This window comes from Carcharodon carcharias, chromosome 12 (genome assembly GCF_017639515.1).
Source record: "Carcharodon carcharias isolate sCarCar2 chromosome 12, sCarCar2.pri, whole genome shotgun sequence".
In the NCBI taxonomy this organism is placed as follows: Eukaryota; Metazoa; Chordata; class Chondrichthyes; order Lamniformes; family Lamnidae; genus Carcharodon; species Carcharodon carcharias.
In genome coordinates this window covers 35,578,385-35,597,180 of record NC_054478.1, presented here as the reverse complement: position 1 = coordinate 35,597,180, position 18,796 = coordinate 35,578,385, and the positions used below count along the sequence as shown (strand labels likewise).

General features: G+C 42.5%; 1 protein-coding gene across 6 annotated transcripts in view; it reads left to right on the top strand.

Moving 5' to 3' along the window:
• Window positions 1-9,063, top strand: part of lypd6 (LY6/PLAUR domain containing 6) — a 255,130-nt gene extending 246,067 nt beyond the window's left edge. For 4 of the 6 annotated variants that reach the window (XM_041201262.1, XM_041201264.1, XM_041201261.1 and 1 more), the window contains 4 exons: window positions 1,089-1,187; window positions 1,557-1,604; window positions 7,613-7,743; window positions 8,747-9,063. In XM_041201262.1, the coding sequence (XP_041057196.1) occupies window positions 1,089-1,187; window positions 1,557-1,604; window positions 7,613-7,743; window positions 8,747-8,914 (446 nt within the window). In that variant the 3' untranslated portion in view covers window positions 8,915-9,063. Of the gene's footprint in view, window positions 1-1,088; window positions 1,188-1,556; window positions 1,605-7,612; window positions 7,752-8,746 lie in introns of all 6 variants that reach the window. The other 2 variants (XM_041201267.1, XM_041201265.1) reach the window with 2 other exon arrangements.
• Window positions 9,064-18,796: the final 9,733 nt, after the last annotated feature.

The following is an 18,796-nucleotide window of genomic DNA, read 5'->3' as shown; positions in this document are numbered from 1 at the left end:
CTATCCCTGAGAACAGAACAGCTACTTGTTGGCTATTTGGACTATATATTGATAATCATATGGTTTTCAGTTTGTTTGTATCATCATGTGACATCGCATAATTTCTATTCGTTAAACATGAGCTTTAATTGAACTTTGTAAGCCTAACCTCAACCAACTGTGAGTTTAATATTTCTCTAAGGTTATGCAGTCAATAACACACACACAGTATTGTAGAGAGTACTAATGTAAATTGAATGATGGACTTGACCTTGGCAGTTTTCATAACATTGAACAACTGAATATGTCAAAATATGGTTTTAAAAATCTAAATTGAAATTCTGGCTACATTCAAAACATGTGAGTATTTGCTCATTGCTCCCCTCTTTGAGGGCAATGTCAATTATCAGCGTTATGTAACATTTAGACCTGTAGTTTGAAGAATCTAAAGATTCTACACTCTAGAAATGTTGCAATTTTAAACTATCCCTTTTAAATGCCCATTCAATTCATTGGAATGAACTAGTGCTGCTTTTAAGCTTTTCAGTGCTGAAATCTTAGAACCATAGAAAAGTTACACCACATAAGGAGGCCATTCGGCCCATCTTGTCCATGCCAGCCCAAGGACACCCAGATACCCTTTCTAATCCCACCTACCTGCACCCGGCCCATAGCCCTGCAGCTTACAGCACTTTAGGCGCAGATTCAGGTACTTTTTAAAAGTGTTTAAAGTTTCTGCCTCTACCACCAACTTGGGCAGCGAATTCCAGACACCCACTACCCTCTGCGTAAAAAAAGTTGTTCCTCATGTACCCCCTACACCTTCTGTCACTTATTTTGAATCTGTGTCCCATGGTTCTAGAATTCTCCATCAATCTTACATTATTTGACATACAAAAATTCATAATTAGAACTTTAATTCAGCAAAATCGGATATCAGTCCACCCTGAAGAGGAAAATATTGGCAGTGAAGCCTGTGCATCCCTTCACATCACTTTATTTACAACGTTTCCCTGCTACATTTTGTTGCTGTTGGCAGCTAATGCATCTGTTGTCAAATACTATTATTGGAGCATTCTAGCCAAATGTATTTGTTTGTTCTTTTGCAGCAACACCCTATCCTGGTGGGTTCAAATGTTTTACGTGTGAAAATGCAGCAGATAATTACGAGTGCAACCGCTGGGCTCCGGACGTCTATTGCCCAAGAGGTATGTCCAGACTAAAAACATGTTATCATTAAGCACACCAGCTTGATGTGGCTTAGTATATTCTGCTGCTGCACTTATTTAGCCATGATTCAGACACTAGATACTTCCCTGCAGGCAAACCACATTGATTTTATTACTGGGCTGGAGTCCCATTAATAACAAAGGGGATTAAGAATTTCCTCAGTCAAGGGGAAGTGGTATTTAATGTGTGTCTGGTCAGGATCCCAACATCACCCTGCCGCCTTCTGGGTTTCTCTGGGGGCAGGATTGAAGGTGAGCAGGGAACCCCCTTCGATCTATCAGATAAGTGATTAAAGTAATTAAAAGGCAGTTAAGAGTTGTCTTAATCTCCACTTCTGCATTTTCCAGCCAGGGGACCTGTTTCCCGACTGTCAGCAACTCGTCAGACTGACCGAGGTAAGGGCACAGCAAAAAGAGCTTCTTCGGTGAAACTGACAAGCAGGGAAGGCTTCAGTCAGTTACACTGAAGAGCTGCGGCCATGGCCAGGTGAGGGGCTACTGTCCAATGCATTTCTTCTGTCAGAGAGTGCTATCACAGTTTGACAGCAGAATGCCAACTACTTGGGAAGGCAATTCACCCATCTTCAGCTGCCATTCCCTGCTGTCAGCTTTCAACAAGGTATGCAAGCAGCTTATACGTTTTTTTTTAAATTGGTTCATGGGATGTGGACATAGTTGACAAATACAACATTGTTGCCCATCCCTAACTGCCCAGAGAGCAGTTAAGAGTCAACCACATTGCTGTGGGTCTGGAGTCACATGTAGGCCAGGCCAGGCAAGGGTGGCAGATCTCCTTCCCAAAAGGGCATTAAAACAGATGGGTTTTTACAAGAATTGATAGTTTAATGGTGACTATAACTGAGACTAACTTTCAATTCCAGATTTTGTTTTAATTAATTAAATTTATTAATTAATTGAATTTAAATTCTGCCAGCTGCTGTGGATTAGCCTGGGCCTCTCGATTACTAGTCTATAACATCACCACTATGCTACCATCTCCCCATTCCACCATCCACCTACGCTGAGGGACAAGGGCAGAGGCTACACCATCTCCAACAGCTCCAGCAGCAGTTGCCTTCTCAGCCACATGCCCTTCTACAGGACAGAGAGGATGGGCACCAAGATCCATTTGGAAGTAGGTCAGATCCGTAACATAGGGTCTACAGGCAGAGGATCAGCTCTGTTGACGTGTCTGATCACCAGTGGCTCGGGATGCTAAGGCTCGCCCAGCAGGTTGCTGCTGACACCTGCAGCCTTCTGGAACAAGATCCTCCCAGTTGATCAGGTGGGCACACGTTGCCAATGGCTGATGAGGTGCCTGTCACCAGAGGAAGAATTCCAACCCTTAACCCCTTCAACCCCCCCAGGTCTCTGTCCCTCGCCAAATTGTGTGCTCTCATCTCTGCTACCTCCCTTTGCAGGTGTGGGAGTTCATATTGATTTTTGTGGAGAGGCTCTGAGGCTCAATTCTTTTATCCATGTTTGAACCAATGTTGTAAAGAACTATGTGGCCCTGGCAGAACCCAAACTGGGTGTCACTGAGCAGGTTATTGCTAAGCAAGTGTTACTTGGTAGCACTGTTGATGACCCCTTCCATCACTTTCTTGATGATCAAAAGTAGACTGGTGGGGCGGTAATTGGCCAGGTTGGATTTATCCTGCTTTTTGTTAACAGGACATACCTGGACAATTTTCCATGCAGCTGGGTAGATGCCAATGTTGTAGCTGTATTGGAACAGCTTGCCTAGGGGTGCGGCAAGTTCTGGTGCACAAATCTTCAGTACTATTGCCGGAACATTGTCAGGGCCCATACCCTTTGCAGTATCCAATGCTTTCAGCTGTTTCTTGATATCACATGGAGTGAATCGAATCGTCTGAAGACTGGCATCTGTGATGTTGGGGACTCCTGGAGGAGGCCGAGATGGATCATCCACTTGGCACTTCTAGCTGAAGATTGTAGTAAATGCTTCAGCCTTATCTTTTACACTGATGTGCTGTGCTCCTCTATCATTGAGGATGGGGATATTTGTGGAGCCTCCTCAAGTGATTGTTTAATTGTCCACCGCAATTCACGACTGGATGTGGTAGGACTGCAGAACTCAGATCTGATCTATTGGTTGTGGGATCGCTTAGCTCTGTCAGTCACTTGCTGTTTATGCTGTTTGGCACGCAACTGTGTTATAGCTTCACCAGGTTGACACCTCATGTTTAGGTATGCCTGGTGCTGCTCCTGGCATGCCCTCCTGCACTCTTCATTGAACCAGGGTTGATCCCCTGGCTTGATGGTAATAGTAGAGTGGGGGATATGCCAGGCCATGAGGTTATAGATTCTGTTCGAGTTCAGTTCTGCTGTGCTCTTGCTTCCTTTCTGACCTTCCTTTCTGCAAAAATGGCATTTGGCTCCTTGGTGGGACTATTTTCACACCTGTTTTTTCCTGCCACACCAATTACAATTAACTGGGGCAGTTGTTGGGCTCTCCCTGCCTTTTATCCGGCCAGCTCACTGCTGTTAAATTTAACATACTACACTAAGTCAGCAATTTTTGGGATATGGTTCTCCCTGTCACCTCGAATTACCTATTGATTTTGTTTCCTTACCTCAGCTTGCCTGCTCAATTGAACTGTCTTTAAGGTTAAATCATCTCTCAACTGCATGTGGATAGACAATGTTTCATTCAAGACACCAACACCAATTCTGTTCCTAATTAGTTCATCTTTCAAGATTCCATATTCACAGTCCTCTGCAAGTTTACACAAATCGTTGATAAATGCATCAATAATTTCCCCTTGTCTTTGGATGCACTCATTAAATTTAGCCTGCTCAGCAATGGTGTTCCTTCACAGACTGAAGAAGGCATCAAGTGGTTTTATTACTTCATCCTACATAGTTTTTTCTCTGTCAGTCCCTTGCATGACTAGGATATTGTCTGCACTGCCACCCATTGCATATAAGGCTGTAAACTGTTCAACTCTGCAGCCTAATGTGGTACAATATCTGGCAAATCTTTGGTGCCAATTCAGCCATGCTGCTGCTTAGTTGAGACCTGCAACCTGATCGAAGCTTACCGGTAATGGCAGAGACTTTTCCATGCTTGTTCTTTCATTTGCTGCCACCATATATTCTTGGTCTTGTGCTAACACAGAATATTCACAACCTGCTGAGGAAAGGAAAGGACGAACTTTATTGAGAAACATCTTACAGTGGCTTCATATTGTCATGAGGTCTGCAAGAGAGAGCAAGATCATGAGGCACTGCATCACTTCCTGTGATAATGTATATTGTATCTCATTAGCATGTCACACTGTTGGAATTAAGCTCTCTCCATTCTATAGTCCCCAATGTTGTGGTTGCTGCAGCCTTAAAAATCCAGGCGCTGGTGAGCCCTTGTAACCCATGCCATGGTCCCTTTAAATAGAAATTCTTCCTTTGACAGAATGGGTGTGTCATCCAGCTTGCCCTCCCTAATATTCCAGGCAATCTGGAGACAGGATGCCAATGCCGTGGCTAAATTAAAGCTCAAGGCTAAGCCCACCCGATAACAAATCAGGTTCATGACCAGAAAATGGTCCTGCTGTTCCTGCAGGGATTAAGTCCAGAAGATTCCATCCAATGACTCAGAATGAGAGAAGACACTTTGGTGAGGATCTTGTGTAAATAAGTGAAATCTTGTGTGTGCACAATGCTTAGGAAAATACCTCGCTCATTGTCGGTTACTCAACCTTTGTTTACCTCCCCGATGTAAACCTTTGCCTCTTGCAGTAACTAGCAAGTTCCTCTATTTACTATACTATAATGTGTTGCCAATGTGCCAGAACTCCCTCCCAACAATAGAGATGCATTCACACCTGATGTCACTTAGCAGGCTTGGCACATCCTTTAGGAGTGGAATGCGACTGTTCATTTGACCGCCCAGGAATGTGATCATTCATTGCAGGGAAATTAAAACAATAATTCACTACAACAGATTGCAGCTTAACAGTCCGATCTGAGACATACATTCCGGAACACATCATAACCCGGGACACATGGCATGCCATAAGTATACTTTTTGCAGGTTTTCTAATCTCGCTGCTTGTCATAGTTTTATATCGAGGTCAGACATAAGATGAATAAGATGAAAATTAGTAAAAACAACCTATTATAACAGTCTATGGAAGTACCAATTTGAAATATAGGGCAGAATTTTACAGCCCCGTTCAGTGAGGACGGGGAGTTAAATGCGGGGAGCCATTTTCATCCCCATTGACTGCAGCGGGAATGTAAAATCCCGCTGGCGCAAAATTCTGCCCATAGAATTCCAGTAAAATGAGTGAAAACAATATATTTCCTTAATAAATACAGCTACACAATTGACTACCCTTTCACTTTTAACAGCTCCAAAATCTCTTTTTAATATAAGTTTGAGTTGTCTGAGTTTTACAGACCATGCTCCATCCCTTGTCCTGGAGAGTTAAGTGACCTCTGCTGGAAGGGCAATTGGTCTTGATGCCCAGTGTTAGAGAGGGAAAAATCAGCCATAGTCGCCAATCATAGTTGTTATCCAGTGGGCTTCCACATACAAATGTGCTGATGCCATGGGTAGAAATGAGAAGATGAGGAGAAATTTCTTTACTCAAAGGAGTTATGAATCTTTGGAATTCTCTATCCTAGAGAGTTGTGGATGCTCAATCATCGAGTATATTGAAGACGGAGATGAAAAGATTTTTGGGTTCTATGGGAATTGAGGGATATGGGGATAGTGCAGGAAGGTGCACTTAAGGGGAAGACCAGCCATGATCTTATTGAATCATGTAGCTGGCTCAAAGACCGAATGGCCTTTCTTATGTTCAAGTTCAGGCTTGGCAATGATTTTCCATCTATTATCGTGTATGGAAGATAGATCGGGTGCGATTTGCTACCAGTCTGCCATCCACACCACCAACACTCCTCCTGTGTGCTGTGTCCAGTCCAAACTGAAAGAGCAGGAAAGCCTGTTCCAATATTGCACTGAAAGAAATGGTATGTGGCATGTTAGACACTGCATCGCTTATCTATTCTGAATCTATTTCATTTCTTTCACTCTTCCTGCAGCAGATGCCACTCTGCAGAAAATAACAATATTTTTAAATGCAATATACACGTAATTTAGGACATGTTAATGTGGTAAGTGTAGCGTGCTCGGGATGAACAGGTGACTTCAGATCAATGATTCTCAAAGCTCTCCAAATATGGATCTGTTGCAGACTAACTGATAGAGGGCAGGATCTTTAGGCCCTGATGGGGGTGAGTGCAGAGAGGCAGGTGGCTGTGAAAATTTATGCTGGTATAGTGGGCGACAGGAAGGCCCATTAAAGCCTTTTGCCAAAGGCTGTGGAATTTTCCTGTCAGCCATGGGCTCCGCCAAGGCATTGGGGCCTAGGTCAGCTGGTTGCAGACAGCCTCTTATGACTGACAAGGGGGTCCAGCACTCCTGGCAGGCTTTGAGGCCCTCCGTGCTTGCCTGGCCACAACTGCAGCTGTAAACCACCCTCTGGAGGAGTGGAAGGGTTTCCCCTCCACAATAGTAGCCCGGTTGCTAAAGACACCCACTTACCTGAACTGCAAGTTGCTGCTTCTTCAGTGCTGGAAGGCTTCTTATTGGTCCTCCAGCTTTGAGTACCTGCCCACCATCCTTAATTGGTTGGTGAGCTTGCCCACTGCCCCTGACTGGCCAATTTTGGAAAATCACTGCCGGGTGGATGTTCCCCACACAGTGTGGAGTTCTGACCCCTATTTTACCCTGAAGTTGGAGTCCTGCCCCAAGGAGAAAAGTCCTGCCCAGACGTGCATTGTTATGATCAACAGCTCCAATATTGTTGTAACATCCAACTACTAGGATAGTAGAAGGCGAAGTGGATGAACCTTTGCCTTTGTTTGTCAAGCAATGCTTATACAGCTGACACAGTGGATGGATTTGATCCCAGCTTGCTGCCTGCTCTGGTCTTGAACCTATAACTAGGTGGTACAAAGTGATCGATTGTCCATGGTCTTTGCCTTTTGGTATGAGTGAGATGTCGGTATGAACTGATGTCTCAGGACTCCATATTAACCACCTTTTTTTCCATGTCCCTTAATAACTTCGGCACAGTTTTAAAATTCATCTAATATAATTAATCTAATCTCAGTAATCTGACACAAATTGCTGTTTGCAGAAGAAAGTTCCAAACTTCTACCACCCTTTGCGAGAAGAAATGTTTCCTAATTTCCCTCCTGAAAGGTCTGGTTCTAAAGTTTACATTTCATGTTGCTTCTTCAATTCATGTGAAATGATAACCAATTCTCTGGAGTTTGTATAATTCTCTGCATAAAGCCCTGGAGCATGATCCAATGTTTAAGCAGAGTTCTTAGATTTTCTCATAATCTGATTGTTCTTCCTTTCTTTGTAGGAACACAGTACTGTTACACAAGACATAAAATGAATGCAAAGGGTGACAGTTCATTGGTCACAAAGCGATGTGTCACTCTGAAGGAGTGTTTATCTGTTGGATGCACGGAACTTGATAATGAAGGAAACAAGGTGAATAGGTGCTGTTCCTCACTCCTATTTAAAGACATTATTCTACAAGTACAATGTATTTGTCTCAATAACTGTTAACCTGTGACTGAATACAAAAGATCCTCCATTTTAATTGGAGCTGAGAGTGCATCCCAACTCATCAATATAAGGCCCAAGCCATTTTAACTCCTGGGCTTCGTTTTAACACGTCCAACTTGGTTCCTGTCCAAACGTGGGGCCAGTTTGTTATCAGGCTGGGGGCAGCGGGAGTCAGGTGAATGGGCCAGGAGCCCATCGCCAGGAACATGTGGCAATAGTCCTCAGTTGTCAAATAAGTGGTGGGGGGATGGTGGTGGCTGGTAAGCATTTTAAGTTGGGGGAAGGGAAGCTTGGGGCCCTAGGTTTCTTCATGGGGCTGGGGTGAGCACTCCCACTCTTTCAACCCCTCATATAACCTAATCATATAACAAATGTTCTTACCTTTCAGCCCTCTCCTGGGCCTGCTGTTCATTTGTTCATTTGTGCCTGGTGCGAGGACCTCGACAGCACACTTGGACGTGCTTGTAAAAAATGGCGTGCACCAGCAAGGATCGGGCAAATGGATTGCTACAAATATTTTAACCCTCCATGTATTCACGGGATTAGGGGATTAAAATTTGGCTCAAGTGTTCTGTCTAGCTTTGACTGGGGTTGGTGTGGCATGGGGCCTGGTATTTTAACCCCAGTTGGAATACAAAGGAACTCTGAAGCGATGATTGTCAGAACCAGTAGGGAATCAGGGTCTCTGCTGTTTCCAGAAGTTTCCTTAGTGCAGAAGTCAGGGGGTACTTGATCACTTATTGAGATGTCCTGTGGTTGGTAAGGGTGCTACATAAATGCAAGTGGTTTTTCTTTTGCACAAGCTGCTCTTATATGCTGAATACTGGTCTATTTGTTAAATTAATGGTCTGGGAGATCACAGAAAATTATCAAGAAGATCCCCTCGCAAAAAAACGCTAATAATATTCAATGTCATCTTTTTCAGGTCTGCACCTCATGTTGTGAAGGGACAATCTGTAACCTCCCATTACCTAGAAACACCTCCCAGGCAGTATTTGCAACACTCTCTCCTATAAATCAAACATCTCGACATTTGTTTCATTCTGCAGTGACTTTAACATGCTTCAGTCTTTTGTTCCTGCTTGTGGTATAGCTGGTGCTATTTTATGCTTTCATGTACAGCATTGTCTAACATAGTATTTATTTTTGTATGATACATTTATACAGTGAAATATCTTATATGCTGTAAAGAAGGGTTATAAAGTTCTCATTTTCCTCACAATAAATATGAGTTAAACTGTTTTCTGTTGAAAATGTACACAATTTTTAGTTTAAGAAAAGATATTGAAGGAGAACAAGATTATGAAAATTTGAAGCCGGTCACTGATATTTATAAGTTGTTTATCTCTTCACTTGGTAAAGAAATGAATATTCGACCAAAAGTATCTTTGAATATCACCATTTGCAGAGAATCAGTATTCTGAGGTTAGGCTACAAGCAAAAGAAAGGGGAAAGAAAATGATTATTTACATATTTTCGAACAGAAACTCCAATAAAAAAATGTATATACAATGAATAAGAACCACACAAAAGTCTTTAAAAATATTTTCAACAATAGAATTAACAGTGGCATTCACCTTTGGTCTCTGAAGCTCTTGTGTAAGGTTTATTTTTCTGTCTTGCTCACTCTTTTTCACACGATAAGGACTTCTTGCAAAGCATCAATAACCTCGGGATCACCATTGACCAGAAACTGAACTGGACTAGCTATATAAATACTGTGGCTACAAGAACAGGTCAAAGGCTAGGAATCCTGCGGTGAGTAACTCACCTTCTGATTCCCCAAAGCCTGTCCACCATCTTCAGGCACAAGTCAGTAGTGTGATGGAATACTCCCCACTTGCCTGAATGAGTGCAAGAAGCCTGACACCCTCCAGGACAAAGCAGTCCACTTGATTGACACCCCACCCACAAACATTCACTCCCTCCACCACCGAGGAACAGTATCAGCAGTGTATACCATCTACAAGATGCACTGCAGGAACTCACCAAGGCTCCTTGGGCAGCACCTTCCAAACTCATGACCACTACAATCTAGAAAGACAAGGGCAGCAGATAGATGGGAACACCACCCCCTGGAAGCTCCCCTCCAAGCCACTCACCATCCTCACTTGGAAATTTTTCCTTCACTGTTGCTGGGTCAAAATCGTGGAATTCACTCCCTAACAGCACTGTTGGGTGTACCGACATGGACTGCAGTGGTTCAAAAAGGCAACTCACTACCGCCTTCTCAAGAGCAATTAGGGCTGAGCAATAAATGGTGGTCTAGCCAGTGATGTCCACATCACATAAATGAAAAAAAAAACAAGGGTCCTGGTACTAGGCTCCTCCCTGCCATTCCCACCCACTTTCAGTATTATAAGTGAGAAGTAGGATGCTGAAGATAATAACTGTACAGCATTTTAGCGAGTGATCAAAGAAAGAGTTCATGTGAAGCTGAGGGTGTAATCCTGACTCTGGAATTCCTATAAGTGAATTTGTAACTTGTTGGGCAGTTGGCATCATAGAATTAGATACAAAAGAATGAATTGTAATGAAACTTAGATTTCCTTTAAGCTGATACTGAGTGCAATATTGAGGGTGTGCTGCACTGTCAGAGGTGCCATTGTTCAGCAAACAGGAGACAATTAAGGGCATCAAACTAAGAGTATTGGGGCACATTTACTGGTTCCTTAGCTGGCGTATTGGATCATGTGGACACACAGCGCTAGAGAAAAGTTAGGCGTAGAAAAGTACAAGACTGTAAGGGGCCTGGCTAATTTTTCTCAGTGGGCTGGTTCAATACATCCTGGTGCAGGAAGGGAAGAATCTGCCCTACTGTACTGAGATTGTCATAATACAAATATTTGACTCATTCTGAACCATCTGCATGGTGTTTTTCACAGAAGGGCCAAAATATGTTTGGATATAAAATAACATTTTTTGTTCTTTTGAGTACTACAGAACTTTCTTGCTCTAAATTTAAAAACTTGGCCCTGATGCTCTGTGGGGGCTCCACTGGTCTGGCTTTATGACAGGTGACCCTTCCACTGAGTCATGTGGAGTTAATGAAGGCATTTATTGTGTATTGTACCCTGACATTTATTAACTTTGGATTTTTTTCACTCCTAAGTACACTCCCAAACCAGAGAACCCTGCCACCACCCAAATCAACCAGAGCGATAGACATGAGTGAGCTTAAGACTATGGTACCTGTCACTCCTCCTGTCAATGGGAGATCAGGTTGCAAGTAGGTGTGAAGGCATAACTACTCTTCTTTGGCTGATTCCATTTGCCCCTGGTAGAGCAACAGATTTGATGCATCAGATGTTTAATCTTAAGTGAGTAAGTGATCAAACATCTTGAAACATTTTCAGGCAAGGAATGTCAGATCCACAGATTTCATGAAATAAATTTTCACTATCAAGTATATTAGGATGTTTTCCCCATTACCAATGCTTTCTATAAACGCAAGCATTGGAACAGAGGATGTTATCCTCTGCTTAAGAGATAGCAAACTCACTGATTTACATATGTTTCAGCCACCATTCAGTAAGATCATGGCTGTTTCGATCGTGGCTTTACCTCCACTTTCCTGACTGCCTCCCATAACTTTTGATGCCTTTTGGATCAAAAATCTGTCTAACTTGGATCAAAAATCTGTCTAACTCAGCCTTGAGTACATTCAATGATCCAGCCTCCACTGCTCTCTTGGGTAGTGAATTTGAAAAATGAATGACCTCTGAGAGAAGAAACTACTTCTCATTTCCATCATAAATGGGAAATTCCTTATTTTGAAATTGCCCTCTAAGTTCTAGATTCCCTCATAAGAGGAAACATCCTCTCAGCATCTACCCTGTCAAGCCCCCTCAGAGACTTTGTTTCAGTGAGATTACCTCTCATTCTTCTAGACCCCAATGAGTATAGGTCCAATCTGCTCAACCTTTCCTCATAGGTCCCCATCAGGCCAAGATAACATTATAATCTGTTGACGCAAGGTTGCTAACTGTTTGTCCTAGTGCACTATTCATTTCTTTTGGAAAGGGGATGGGAAGAGGCAGAACTGGCAATAGCTCGAGAGATGATCACCCAAGAACCAAGCATTGAAAATCTGAAGAAGCCTGCAGATCAATTTTTTTTTATTGCTTTTACCAATCACTGCGTGTAAGGCAATATATGGCTTATCAATCAAGATAAATAAAGAACTTTCATTTATGTCACACATATAATGACCTCATGATGTCCAAAATGCTATATAGTCAATGAAAACATTTTTTAATGCATACTATTGTAATGTGAGAAACCCAATAGCTAATTTATGCACAGCAAATTATCACAAACAGTAATGAGATAATAGCCAGACCATCTTTTTTTAGATGTTAGTTGAGCAATAAATATTGGCCAGAAGACCTGTGGAAGTCCGCTGCTCATTAAACAGTGCCATGGGTTTTTTCTTACATCCACTTATGAAGGCAGACTCAGTTAACGCCTTGTTTGAAAGATGACACTTCTGCCAGTGCAGCACTCCTCAGTGCTCTGCCAAAGTGCCAGTATAGGTAATGTGCTCAAATCTGTAAAGTGGATGATGGTACAATATCAGGAGAAAGAGATAATGCAAGACAATGGAGAAAGAAAGATGTGGGCTAACCAAAATACAAAATACTGTGAATGCTAGGAATAACAACAGAAAAAACTGTAACCACTCAAGACATGTAACATTTTGTTTGTTAATGCTTCTGTGAAGTGCCTTGGGACATTTTACTACTTTAAGGACACTATATAAATACAAGTAGTTGTTGTAAATGGCAGAAATATTTGGCAAACTGGTCATGTTATCATGACCAGTTATAGTAAGATTGTCATTCTAATTTAACAAAAACAGTGCTTTATTGTCCACAGTTTTTCTCTTTCTGCTTCATTTTATTCTGTTAAATCCTTGACATTTGAAAGTATTTTTAAACCTACTTTGGGCCACACCTGCCAACCAACATATTGGAGGGAGGGCAAAAAAAGAAAAAGAAAACATTGGTGAAAGAAATTCATAATAGAATATGACAGTCCTCTTCATATATTTTAAGTGACAGGCTTACCACGGTTGAGAGGGTTAGTTCATGCATTTCAAAACAGACCTAAAATTATAGAGTGGCTGAAATTCCAGTTTGGTTTCAATAATTACACCCTCTCCTTAGGCAAAAAAATAAAACAGCAGTTTCTTTGAAACCATTTTTAACCACTAGCCTTGTGAGATTGCCAGCTTGTCTCGCATGTAATTTCACCCTTGCTCTGGATCAAGAAGATTAGAGATTCCATACCCATGCTTAGATTTGAGCATTAACTAGCACTTTTAAAGCAATAATGAGATAGTGCTGCATTGTTACTCAAGTTTTGATTCCTTCATGAGATGCTAAGCTGAAGTGTTAGTTGCCTATTCAGGTGGGCAATGAAAGATATTTACCTGATAGTATGGCTGTTATTGTGGAACCTTGCGTAAGGTTAAAATTGGCTTTCTTCATCCAAATCGATTTTCTGATGTTCTTCCCTCAGTGACTCTCTCTTTCAGTGCAGTGGCTGGGGTTAGGAAACAGATTTATCATTGATGCATGTGGCTAGTCAATCTCCATATCCTTCTGTCACAGGATGAGAGGCTAATACTACAACTCCAAACCAAACTAATTCAAATATTTTGATTTTTATACATTTGTCTCCTTTGAAAATCCAGAGTTTAGTCATTCCAAAAGATGCTGAGTGATTTAGACTACTTACAAAATTCATTACCCTAGTAAAAATCCAAGCCCATCTTTGGCTTTGGAAATCCTGAAAACAAGTTCACGACGTGGATTCCTAATCTAGTCAAGGCCAAGGTTGGTGCTAAGTCTTTCTGTGTAGAATGATTCATTATCAAATTACTTGTAGACCAATGTCATTTACTATGTGAGGTAAGGGGACATTCCAGGTGAGGTCACTTGACAAAGAGCTGCATTGCCCCTCTTGCATTTTATTGAAAGAATGAAGAGGAATTTGGCTGGTCAGATTCTATTTAATTGAGTTGGAATCAATTAGACTGTCAAAATCTATTCAAAGCCTTCAACAAAAGATATTCAGTGACTAATGAGCCAAAAGACTATTTCAGGTGGCTAGTTGCTGCAGCCTCTGTTTTCTAATTAAGTTGCCACTTGCTATGAGGCCTTTCCATTTCTGCCACTAAAATCCATTTACTTTGGAATGATCTTTGAAGCAACACTTGAATTATTCTGGATGTGAACCAATAGGCTAAAAGTAACCAATTGCTCCCCAAAAGCAACGCTGGTAAGGGCTTTGAAGGAACAAATTATTGTTTGGGGTATTTATTTGCTTGATCACACGTTTTGCAATACAAACATTGCCTTTGCTTCGCTGATGCAAAGAATTTGACTAATGAAAAAAAAGCATCATGCATACATGTGACAACATAAGTGCTGTATTTGCCAAATCTGTGAACCATATTATTTTCACTGAGCACTAATTTAGTAATTAATATGTAGATATAATAATTGCTGCAGTCCTACTACACTGTAATAACAGGCTGTACTTCATTTCTTGGTATTAAGTGTGAACAGAAAAAGATCTGACACCAGCACTCCCTTGTGATGATTAATTCAATCATTTTTGTAACAGCTATTCCTTCAAGTATTATATGTATATTCAACCAACTGGAATGGCAAGTTTTTTCATCACAATTGCACCTCTGTACTTCATTTAAAGCAGGAGTAAATAAATATGGTTGCATGATGTATTGTAGGTTGCCTTGCGTGTTTATGCTACACACTCATACGGAGCACTATAGAGAAGATCATATGACTCAGACTAAAAACCATTACAGTTACTGACCACATAAGGGCAAATTTGTATTGAATAATTACCTTTGACTTCATGAAATAGAGATTGGGATTTTCCTTGCCTGCTGGTATTGAGCGTGTTTGGTGGACAATATGGCGCGATCAGTTTTAACGATGGCGTGAAACCAGTTTGCGATTGTCTGCTCAGCCCGCCGATGGCGGACTGCATTTCACGTCATCGTATGTCGGAAACCTCATTGTAACACATCTGCATATCATTATTAGTTCAGCCTGCCAGAATCGTCTGCCCACATCAGTGGGAAAGCACACCAATGTGTTTCACAACAGCACATAAGCAAGGTGCACCTGACAGGCTGCACTGCGCTTGGGACTTTAAGGTTTGTTTGCCTACCTTGCTTCATTCAGCACTTGCAGTCATCAGTGCCAGGCTTCACAGGCAGCACCGATAACTTCTGGGGGGCTCATGGGTAGATCTCTACCCACCAGATCAGCCATGTGTGGGTGGCTTTTCAATGGCTGCAGTGCTAGGGTTTGCTTAGTGAAAGGGGAGAAGTGGCCCCAGGCAAGAGAAGAGGCTGCAGGATGAGTGTTGTACTGGGGAAGGAGGGTAACCCAGAGTGTGGGGGCAGATGTTGATCTGTCCATGTGGTTTTGAGATGGTGATGCCTGAGGAGGCAGTCTCCAGAGGAGATGAGGCCAGATGGAGATGTGAGGGTATGTGTGTGAGAGTCAGTGGGTGATGTCCCTTGAGCTGGCAGAGAGTGAGATGCCAATGAATGTGTGATGGGCTTGAATGCATGAGTTTAGAGTGATGAGATGGTTGCCATATGCTGGCTGCAAGGGTGAGATAATTCATCCTCCAACTGCGTTGAATGGCCAACCTCTTCTGTGCAACATTAGCACTGATCACCACTGACACTGTCTCCCAAGCCTGGTTGGTCACTCTGCTGCCCATCATGGCGAGCCTCCAAGAGTCCAAAAGGCATTCCAGTTACGCAACACTAAACCTGGGGGCTGCAGTCTTTTTGCCTTTTCACAGAATCACACAGTGCAGAAGGGGCCCTTCAGCCCATCGAGTCTGCACCAACATGTGAGAAGCACCTGACCTACCTACCTAATCCCATTTACCAGCGCTTGGCCCATAACCTTGAATGTTATGACATGCCAAGTGCTCATCCAGGTACTTTTTAAAGGATGTGAGGCAACCCGCCTCCACCACCCTCACAGGCAGTGCATTCCAGGCCGTCACCACCCTCTGGGTAAAAAATTTTTTCCTCTCAACCCCACTAAACCTCCTGCCCCTCACCTTGAAATTATGTCCCCTCGTGACTGACCCTTCAACTAAGGCTAAGAGCTGCTCCCTAGCCACCCTGTTTATGCCCCTCATAATCTTGTACACCTCAATCAGGTCACCCCTCAGTCTTTGCTCCAATGAAAACAACTCAAGCCCATTCAACCTCTCTTCATAACTTAAATGTTTCATCCCAGGCAACATCCTGGTGAATCTCCCCTGCACCCCCTCCAGTGCAATCACATCCTTCATATAATGTGATGACCAGAACTGCACACAGTACTCCAGCTGTGGCCTCATCAAGGTTCTATACAACTCCAACATGACCTCCCTACTTTTGTAATCTATGCCTCGATTGATAAAGGCAAATGTCCCATATGCCTTTTTCACCATCGCACTAACATGCCCCTCCGCCTTCAAAGATCTATGGACACGCACGCCAAGGTCCCTTTGTTCCTCAGAGGTTCCTAGTGTCATGCCGTTCATTGAATACTTCCTTGTCAAATTACACATCACACTTTTCAAGGTTAAATTCCATCTGCCACTTATCTGCCCATTTGAACATCTCGTCTATATCTTCCTGTAGCCCAAGACACTCACCCTCACTGTTAACCACCCGGCCAATCTTTGTGTCATCTGCAAACTTACTAATCCTACCTCCCACATAGTCATCTATGTTGTTTATATAAATGACAAGTAATAGGAGAACGAGCACAGATCCCTGTGGTATGCCACTGGACACTGGCTTCCAGTCACTAAAGCAGCCTTCTGTCATCACCCTCTGTCTCCTACAACTAAGCCAATTTTGAATCCACCTTATCAAGTTACCCTGTATCCCATGTGCATTTGCCTTCTTTATAAGTCTGCCATGTGGGATCTTGTCAAAGGATTTGCTGAAATCCATATACACTACATCAACTGCACTCATTTACACATGAGATCACCTCCTCAAAAAATTCAATCAGATTTGTAAGGCATGACCTCCCTCTCACAAAGCCATGCTGACTGTCCCTGATCAAACCTTGCCTCTCTAAGTGGAGATAGATTCTCTCCTTCAGAATTTTCTCCATTAGTTTCCCTACCACTGATGTGAGACTCACTGGCCTGTGGTTCCCTGGCTTATCTCTACAAACCTTCTTAAATAGCGGAAACACACTAGCTGTTCTCCAGTCCTCTGGCAACTCCCCTGTGGCCAGAGAGGAATTAAACTTTCGACTCAGAGCCCCTGCAATCTCCTCCTTTGTCTCCCTCAGCAGTCTGGGACACAAATCATCCAGATCAGGAGATGTGTCCACTTTTAAGCCTGCCAACACCTCCAATACATTGTCACTCCCTATATCAATTTGTTTAAGAACCTCACAGTCTCTCCCCCGCGTTCTATACCTTCACCTCATTCTCTTGGGTGAAGACGGACGTGAGGTATTCATTCAACAATCTAGTGATGTCCTCTGCCCTTGTTCCCTTATGGGCCCTACTCTTTCCCTGGTTATCCTCTTCCCGTTGATATACTTATAGAATATCTTGGCATTTTCCCTACTTTTACCAGCCAGAGCTTTCTCATATCCCCTCGTTGCTTTCCTAATTGCTTTCTTAAGCTCCACCCTGCACTGTCTGTGCTCCACTAATGCCTCTGCTGATTTGCTTCCTTTGTACCTGCTAAAAGCCTCTCTTCTCCTTCTCATCGTAACATGAATATCTCTGGTCATCCATGGTTCTCTGGGCTTGTTACTCCTTCCTATCACCCTAAAGGGAACATGTTGAACCTGCATCCTCCCCATTTCCTTTTTGAACACCCCCCACTGTTACTCTGTAGATTTCCCCACAAGTAACTGTTCCCAGTCTACCTGCCTTATTTTACTAAAATCCACTGTCCCCCAATCCAAAGCAATTTTTTGCAACTTGTCAATTTTTTTGGCCATCACAAACTTAAACTGGACCATGTTCTGGTTGCTATTACTAAAATGCTCCCCCACCACCACCTCAGCCACCTGTCCGGCTTCATTCCCAAGAATTAGGTCCAGCAATGCACCGTCCCTTGTTGGACCCTCTAAATATTGACCTACAAAGTTCTCCTGTACACATTTCAAGAAATCCAGAATCTTACTGGAACCTGGACCCTAAAACTTCAGGCGCGAGTGCATGAACTGGGCTTAGTTGAATATTAAGTTTAATCTTAAGTTTCTGGGGGGGCTTCTGGACACCTGTGGGTGGAGCACATTTCTCCTCTTCTGCACCTCCTTGACTAAGGGCCCTAGTGCAGTGTTGGAAAATCTTGGAGCCTGCTATGTCTCAGGTTGTGCCATTATTATGCCTCTTTCTACATCAGAATGAGTTTCACCATGAATTCCATCACTTTCCCCATCCCTTTAAAAAGTGTAGGCTGGTTTTAAGTGTAGGCTCACTTTAAGTGCAGCTAAGCTTTCACAATTTTGAGAATGTTGTTGAGGCCACACAAAAGAATGGTTAACACTGGCAGCATTCCGCCATCACATCAATTAGTAGGCAACATGAAGTTAGTGTGCTGAGCTAAGAAGTGCAATGTAGAAAGTGAGTTCAATACCAAATCAAGCATTGAAAGAGAGGGAAAGAAGCAAATATTAGATGAAATGAGATAAAAAGAAACAGTAGGGCAAAGTCAAATATCAATTGATTTTAAATTTGACATTTTAAAAAAATCTCCAACAATAATTGCTATCTGAAGGAATGAGAGTCCACACTTATAACAGTTAATTTTCAGTGCCAGAGTTGATAAACAGTAATTAACATTTATGACCTCATTGGAAAGTAGACTGGAATGGACAAGACTTAACTTTCTGGCGAGAGTTTGCGATCTACTACGTAAATACAGCTACTTCATGCTATTCAATGC